The sequence below is a fragment of the Tachypleus tridentatus genome, chromosome 12, assembly GCF_004210375.1.
Source record: "Tachypleus tridentatus isolate NWPU-2018 chromosome 12, ASM421037v1, whole genome shotgun sequence".
Classification (NCBI taxonomy): Eukaryota; Metazoa; Arthropoda; class Merostomata; order Xiphosura; family Limulidae; genus Tachypleus; species Tachypleus tridentatus.
The window spans coordinates 9,492,108-9,501,201 of NC_134836.1; the positions used below are offsets into that span (position 1 = coordinate 9,492,108).

Consider the following 9,094-nt stretch of genomic DNA (forward strand, 5'->3'; position numbering starts at 1 on the left):
AAGACGGGCAGCCCAAGCCAACGGTTATCCAAAGTGATAATATTTGGAAGTATATCATTGACGTAACAATGAGCTTGGTAATTTCAAAAAAGAAGTTGCTTGCAGAAAATCAGTTGCAGAAGAACCGAGAGTTCCTTGTCAGGACAACTCCCAGAGGACCATCAAAGATATAGTTTACAGTGGATTTGCTCTTTTTCAAACACATGGCTAATGAAAATAGCATGTAGTGACAAAGGACGAGAGTACACCCATTTGTTTATCATAACTCTTGGGAAAGAAAACTACCAAAGAGATTTACTCAGTGAACAATTTAGTGTTTTATTTCTGTATTAGAAATTTTCAAGACGCTTCAAAATACAGAAAGGGTCAATGTTATAAGCTATATTTTCAAAGATTTTGTTTAGACGTTTGTTAAAGGGCATATGACGCTTGATCTAGAAAGAGTATAAAAGTAATCCTAGAATATCTTGATGATTTAATCGTCTAGAAATTACGTATAATTTGGGGAAATGATAGTAAATTAGAAAAAAATACGACTAATTAATGTATGAATATTGTATAAAACTTAAGTAAAGTATTCAATGAGTTTGTGAATTGTCAGAAGTATTCACAGTTTAGTGTTAAACGTGACATTATCGAAACAATTAATAATTTTTTTTAAGTTTTGAAACGTTTTTGCACTAAGGATTAAAACTACAAGAGAATGTAGCATGCTACAAACTTTACCTCTGTATTATTTTTTTTATTGTTACATAGACTGAATTTTGCATTATTTTTAAAAATAATCCAAACAAACTTCCCCAACAAAAGAACACATTACAACAGCATCATGTTATTGTTGGTATGTTTACAGTTTTCTTTATTTTAGCTAAATTCTTATTCTGTAAGTGATCGCTGATCTTGCCTTTGGTCATTAAAGTAACACAAGCAGTAATTATAATTATATTAAGTTTGAGTGTAAGATTTATGTAAATATTTTACTAGTAGCTAAAGTTTACACAGGTTGTTGATCAATAACAGAATTAGAATACAGCTTGTGAAATATTTTCAGGCATTTATTCAGATAATAAGACTTCGCACGGTATATTTTTCTCAGAAATGTTAAAACAAATGTTATAAAAAAATCTCAAAAACAATATACTCTTACATGTTTCTGAATCTATTTGGGAATTTTTTACTCAAACAAATACTTGAAAATCACTTGCATTAGACTCACTAATACGCAAAAATACACATTTTCATTAATAGGAAGTTGTTTTGACAACAAATATGATTTTTAACTATAGAAGCTTATCGATCCTTTTACATAAGTCACTTTTACATACGGTATGTTTGCGGACTCACATAGTTAAAAACTGGGTTTCAATACTCATGATGGAAAGAGTACAGATAGCCCATTGATAGCTTTGTACTTAATTCTAAACAAACGAATCTTTACATAAAATTACATTTCTTTACGATTGCTTTGATGATGGGGCATATCGCACACGATACTTTACTATGTTTCCTTGCTCAGTAACGATACTTATTACTTTTGATTACCAATAAGCATGCATTGTATACTCATGTAAAGCAATGTTTCACGTCATAAATGTCACTCTTTATTATAAAAAAGTTATTTTAAAATTCCGCTTTTCCTTCTTATGCTCATGAATTTATTTAGGTTATATTTACTTCTAGCAGGAGCTGACACGCATAACAAATTACTTTTTAATACTAATAATCTTGTTTGTTTTTTTTTTTTAAATTCGCGCAAAGCTACACGAGGGCTATCTGCGCTAGCCATCCCTAATTTAGCAGTGTGAGACTAGATGGAAAGTAGCTAGTCATCACCACCCACCGCCAACTCTTGGGCTACTCTTTTACCAACGAATAGTGGGATTGATCATCACATTGGAACGTCTCCACGGTTGAAATGTTGAGTATGTTTGGTGTGACGGGCATTCGAACCCGCGACCTCAGATTACGAGTCGAACACTTAACCCACCTGGCCATGCCAGGCCTACTGATAATTTACCACATAGGCTTAGAAATAGGTTCTCAGATTCTTACTAGCAGCAAATTACTTTATTCCTGCATTTTTGTCTCTCATATCAGACCTGGTTTTTCCTTTCCTTTCCCTCGTTGTATTCCTGTCTTTGTATTTTTTTCCCCCCATCAGACGTCGAACTGTTCCAGGTTGTTGCTATTTTATCGGAATTTAGGTCTTCTCAGTTTTTAGTCAGTCCGATCACCAACTGTTCCAGGAAACAAATTGTGTTTGTTTTGAATTTTGCGCAAAAGCCACTCGTTGGCTATCTACACCACTAGTCACTAATTTAAACTACAGGGAAGGTAAATAGTTAACACCACCAACCGCCATCTCTTGGACTATTCTTTACCACCGCAAACTGGGACCAACCGTAACATTATAATACCGCCACAGCTAAAAGGACGAGTACGTTCAGTTACTGGATATTAACCCGAAACTTGCAGATTGCGAGTCCAGCGTCATAACTACCAGACTCAGGGAAAGTAGTTCGTTCTGGACTCAGAAAGTAAGAAAAGCATGGTAGCGCGTGTAGAAAAATACGTTTTTATTTTCGTAATAGCTTTTGTTACGTAAAGTTCATGTTATAATGAAAGAAATAAATAAAGATACTCGTGTTGCATCTGGGTAAATTTCGGCTTATTAAAATCTCTATAATAAAACAATGGTTTTTTTCTGTTGCTGTTCCTACAAAGAAAGAGAAACTACTACCGGTAAGGTTTTGTTGTTTTTCAGAATATCTAAGGCATTAGAGGGATTTAGATCTTTTAGATGACAAGCGTAGAAACAATAACGACTTTAATCGTCGCTTAATTTAAAAACAAAATACCATTATTATTATTTCGACCTATGATTCGCCATTGCGGCTTTATCAGGGTTTAATTATCAGCAATGCTTATTTATTATGAGTGTGTTTGTAATCCAACATTGTTTTGCTTTTGGATTTTAAAATATTAAAAGAACTGTCATATAAGTCGCGATATTAAAATAATGTTTTGAAAAACCAAATAACATAATTCCTCGCTATTACTCATAAAAAGGAAGAGTTTATCTTAATAAACCAAATACAATCTTGGTAAAGTAAAGTTAATGTTAACAAAATTAATTTTCATAAACCGAAGACAACCTTCATTCCCAACTTAAAGAAAATGTTCATAAAACAAAGAGAGTTCATAAACTAATGTTTCTGTAGTTAGACGATTTGGAGCTTCCTTTAGACGTTTCCACATTTTTTGTTGTTGTTGTTGTTGCTATAATGTGAATTTTGAACAATTATGTCCACAGACAAGTTATCTAGAATTTCATTCCAGGATAGCTTTTAACCAATCTGTGTAATTACAGGGTAATTATAGAAATGGCCACGAGATCACAAAAAAGGACAACAACCAATATAACACAGAGAAAGCTGAAGGTTTGGTTGCTAAATTGCAGTAGTGCCAGTCGCTACAAATGCATAACTCCTCAACAGCGCCATCTGACAGTTGTTTCACGAAACATCCCTCTTTCTCATTCGACATTCCGCAGAATCGCTTCACCGACATAACTTTATCTGCAAAGAATAATCGAAATCATCTGTTATAAGGAAATTGAATAAATTGTAAGTGTCCGTGAACAGTTAATTTGCAATAAATAAAGTACACTACTAATTATATCACGTTCATGCGATAGATGAAAAAAAACTGGTTTGTTTTGGTTTTCTTTTTTTAATTTCAAACAAAGAGTTTCAGTTTTAAATATGTTACAAATACCCCATTTTTAGTCTTCTTAAGGTATATTTTTTGACAAGAATTTAATAATTCATTCATATCTTACATAGAAATATTATGTCTATTGATTTATATATCTGTATATACACACACGTTAGAGTGATATTTGTACACAAACCAGAGGTCAAACGCTAGTTTGTAAACATGATTTTGGGAGGTATGCGGTACGGCACAGCTTATACCCATGGGTACGAAATATTTAGTAAGTTCGGTTTGTTGGTTTCTCTGATGTTAAAGGTTTTATTACATATGGAAGCAACTGAATATACTAAGTACTGAACCCCTTCTTTCTTTTTAATAATCTGCTCTGTGGCCCAAGGTTATGTAGTTAGATACTGTAAATTATCTTCATAAATCAGCTACTATATGCAGACGATTTGGAGCTTGTAACTATGCAAAAATGTTGATTTTAAGCTTTGTGATTTATAAAGGATATGTATTTTCTGTCCCTAAAAACACAGAAACTACCTATTTGCTACATCAGTTTAGGAATTCTAAACTGGCAGTACGTCTTGCATCAAATGGGATAATACGTGTGACTTCTGGTGCTCGAATTTTTTAGATCTGATCAATGTTACCAAAAAGTACGTACTTCGTATAATTACACTAAATTTAATGGAAATCCCTCAACACTTAGTTTTCGACCCTCTTTTTTTAAACCTAGGGATATAAATGAAATAATCAGTTGATGTTAATTATTTACTTACCTCCGATTTTATTGATTTCTTTTATACACATTCCATCAGTGACATTACATACTTGACGATTACACATGAGCTCCACTGGTGGCTCGGTATTGGCTGTATGGAGATGCTCGTGCAGTGCTCGAGTCCACGAGCAGTTGTAACATTTCAAGTCTGATTCCTTAATTCCATATCCATGAGTTTCTTTAAAATTAATAAATAAATAAAACAATAAAATCAACAATTTTTCAAAATAAAAATACCACCTACTGCTATGAAGAGTATTTCTGTGACAATTTGCTGTTTTCGATAATGCGTCAGTGTTTGTCTGTCAAATAAAGACGAATTTATAAAAGCATTCACCAAACTCAGATACTACGGCTTAAAAGTATTTTCCAGAATTAAACGAAAGATAGTTTAAGTATGTTCAAAGTCATACTTATTAGCTCTTGTGAACTTGAGTTACTGGATGTAAACGAATGGTTAATATCACTTAGAACTTAGGTTACACGTAGGTGACTCGAGAGGCCTTCTTATTGTGTATATACTTTACAGGTATATTATATATTAATTATCAATGAAACAGGGCTGTAATGACCACTCATTCAATTTAAAATATATCATTACCAAGAATTAATTTTATGTATCAGTTATTTGTCCATTACAGGATATTTTATAGCTCGTGCGAGGTGCGAAAAATGTAACTCGTTCAAACCTGGGACTTTAAAACTTTTAGATACTAAACACAACTTCTTTGTATTAGGAAAGTTGGTCGTGGAAGAATACTACAGTTTCAAAAACAAGCTATATAAATATATTTTTCTAAACGTACTCTTGAAGTAGAAAACGTCTTCAAAAATTACGAAAATTAAAAACTTACCTCCTATGTATAAACTCAAGCTAACAAACCACAGTAAACTCGCGAATGTTAAGCGATCCATACTACAAAGCCTACGCATGATTTATCGTGACTACGTGCCACGAAAAACAGGTTTGTAAGGGGAAGTTGAACGTTCTTTACCCTAAAGGATTATATTCATTTTCCAATCAAATACTTCTGACTTCCCTTTGCTGCTTTTGTAAATAATCTCTAGGATATTCACACGATAAAGGTACTCTTGATTCCAGACGCTTCCAGAGGAAATAAGAGAAGACAAAACACAAAGTATTCAATGACGTTTTTGTGAAGTTAGTCCCCTTGCAAACACTACACAGTACCTGAGTCTAGGGTGGAGCTATTTACTTTCCAGTCCTTTGCTCGTGAGCAATGCAACACACCTGAATCAGCCTTGAGTAAAGAGGTCACACAAAAGCTGCATGACTACATTTTGCTAAACCGCCGGCTGATCTACTTTCTATGGTTGTTCTTCAGTAAAGTTTGAGGGGTGGAAAGGTGTCTTGTCTGCTTGTTCGTTGGGTTCGAGGGCTATCTGTGCTAGATTTGATGTGATAGCCTAGAAAGAAAAGGCAGCTATTCCACACCATTTACTATCAATTTCTAGACTACTGTTTACCAACGAATAGCGATATTGAACTCATGCTATAAAGTTTCTACGTATTACAAAGCGGATATGTTCAGCGACGGTTTTCGATCCCATGACCCTTAGATTCGAGTCAAGCGCCCTGACTGTTAGGCCATACCAGGTCAGAGGAAGGTGGTGCGAGTGAGTCCATACGATACTCAAAGATATAGAACTTTGGGTGATATAGTGAATGTTTCTTGAATGCGCATAGCAAGGAAGAAGTCACGATGGATAATAACGTATGTTTGTGTACGAATATTTTACCTTAAAGAGTGAGCACCAGCGAAGGAAAGTAAACACTAACTTTCAGGGGCGGATTAGTCTCCCGGGATACCAGGCAATTGCCCGCGAGCCAGTGCATTTAAAGCATTCTTAGAAACTGTATCTCAGTGCGACTGGTATGGGTATTAACACTCCTTTATTAACCCGAAAATGATCTAGGAAGGTCGAAACGTTGTTCTCTGCTTTATTAGTAAAAGTGTTAATACCCGTACCAGCCATTCTGAGATACATTTTTACTTCAAGTAAGTTTCTTGTCATCAAGAATTCTTAGAAATTGACCTTAAATTTAGATTGTTTAGCCCGGACTGTTCCTTTGAGACCAATACGCTCCTGTTAGATTTCATTAATCCTTTTGTCACTTGAAGTAAGGTAAACTATGGTCTACAAACTCAATAAACAGCTCTCACGTTGTGTAGCCATATTTCTCTTCCTCTTCGTTTTTCAAATGACTATTTGCATATTCTTCGTGGTGTTTATCAATTGTCGTTTCTAAAAACAAACACAAGTTGTACCCATTTCCTTAGCACTCCAACTGAAATATAATGAATTTTTTTTAATGTGGGTGGATGGGTGGGTTTGACGTTTTACGGCGCAAAGCAACTAGGCTATCTGCGCCGTTTTTAATGTGTATGTACTCGATAAGTATATGATGCGATTTCACCCCAACATATATATTTAAATCAATAATACAATTTCAACCTCTACACATTATATTTAAACCACGATAAATTTGTGTCTGATTTGCTATTTCAAAGCACCATTAGCCATTTTTAATTTGTATTTAGCAACAAACAAGCTAACACAACTGATTCGTCACTATACATTAACGTTGAACCATTGTTTAATTAGTACATACCAGAAAATAAGCTAACATGACTGATTCATTACTATAATTAGCGTTAAACTATTGTTTAGTTTGTACATAGCAATAAAGAAGTTAACAGAAGTTATTCGTTACAGCTCAGCACCATTAGTTCATTGTTCAATTTGTACAAACAAGCTAACATGATTGATTTGTTATTTCAACTTACGAACAAGGAGTTTATATTCTCATCTTCCACGTTACTGTTGAATTGAAAATAGGGATTACAAAGGTGGACTAGATTCCACCACTTTCTTTTACTATATTCAATGCTTTTTCATGATTTATTTATCTATTTATTAATGACTTTCCAGGATTTTATATATAATAAAAATGCCCAAAATAGACTCGGTGACATATACATTTACTCAAGTAAAAATTATTCAAGACAAATTAATACCAATATCAAAGAATTAGAACCTAAAAAGCACATCAACTCACAATACAATGTCTTTCTGACATTCTCAGGTAACTGCTTAAGTACATGGCTTTAATCAGTTTAGCTGCACGAAACTTTGACTTTTCGCAACCATTTTTAAAGAAGTTGTGAACCGTATGAAGATCACAATATTTATTGGTACATGTGATGCAGTCTCAGACTCCTTTGTTTTATCATGCAATAAGGAATGCAGCTATCAGTTCACTGTTGGTTTATCCGTGGAAAGTTGGATAATTTTGTTCATTCCAATGTTTGAAATGAATTCCAATAACACAGGCAGCAGATCCTCAGTCCTTCCATGATCAATGAAAGCAGAGGTAAAGTAGTGGGATACAACGTAACTGTCAAATGGATCCCAGTACTTAACTCCTCTTATTTCTTATTGAAGCTGCTGTTGTGAGATTCATCGAAGATGAGTACAATTTTATTCACAAGATAAGCATACTTACCTTCACCACAAGTGAATTTTTTAGTTATGCAGCTATCAGAAAACATTTGTTTAAATCTTTCAGAAATATTATTACAACTTCTGTGGCTGAAATCGGATGTCGCACATTTTACATTTCGTCTGTAGATGAAATGTTACGGTAGCATGTGCATGTTTACTTGTACTGGTACTTGGTTTGTCTTGATTTAAGAATGAACTAATACGTAGGTTGCTGTTTTCATACCTTTCACCATCCATATGTGATTTAACGGCAGGTTCACCGATGTTTCCAAAGCTGAAAATGTATTCTCAGGACGGCCGGCATGGGTATTAAAACTTTAATTAAAATAAAGTACGGAACAACGTTTCGACCATTTTAGGTCATCTTTAGGTCGAAACTTTGTTCTGTACTTTATTTTAATTCAGGTTTTAAAACCCCATAACAGCCGTTTTGAAAATACACTTTTCCTTCATGTAGGTTTCTCCATCATCATGAAAGGATGAAAGTCCTTTTACATACGTTGCAGCATGTCATATATACATTTGTAAGCACTGACTCAGGCTACGTTCTACGCATTTCATTCTCTTTCCAGTTCTCCTGATATTTATACTTCATTGGCATGCTGTGAAATAAATAAATAAAAAATGGATCAAAATAATTATCATATGATATCAGGAGTTCAAAAACTGTTAGTGGCTCTTTCCACGTATTTTGACCATTTTCATACATTTCAAAACGAGTTTGACAAAATGGTGAACGCAACTACTAAACCAAACTGTCCTATATAAGCTTATCGACAAATGGTCAGCTTAAAGGAATCAAGCGCTTCGCGGGTAATTGTCTCATTTTCATTCAGAAGCAAACTCAATAAAGGTATGACGAATTCTGATTAGTAAAACGAGATAGGAAAGTATCATATCGTCACATTTAGGTTTCTGCTTTGCCTGGAGAGATCATCGCTAAACGTTGTCGATGTTTGTATTGTCTGTTTGTTTCTTTTTTAATTTCGCGCAGAGCTACACGAGGGCTATCTGCGCTAACCGTCCTTAATTTAGCAATGTAAGACTATAGGGAAGGCAGCT

At 34.3% G+C, this 9,094-nt stretch overlaps 1 protein-coding gene across 1 annotated transcript; it reads right to left on the bottom strand.

Annotated features, from left to right (window-relative positions):
- Positions 1-1,037: 1,037 nt before the first annotated feature.
- On the bottom strand, positions 1,038-5,781 carry LOC143234132 (uncharacterized). The gene is made up of 3 exons (XM_076471220.1): positions 5,359-5,781; positions 4,503-4,682; positions 1,038-3,578 (listed from the first exon to the last, which is right to left on the bottom strand). Exons 1-3 carry the CDS (start codon positions 5,435-5,437, stop codon positions 3,376-3,378), a joined length of 462 nt encoding a protein of 153 aa, XP_076327335.1. The 5' UTR covers positions 5,438-5,781; the 3' UTR covers positions 1,038-3,375.
- Positions 5,782-9,094: the final 3,313 nt, after the last annotated feature.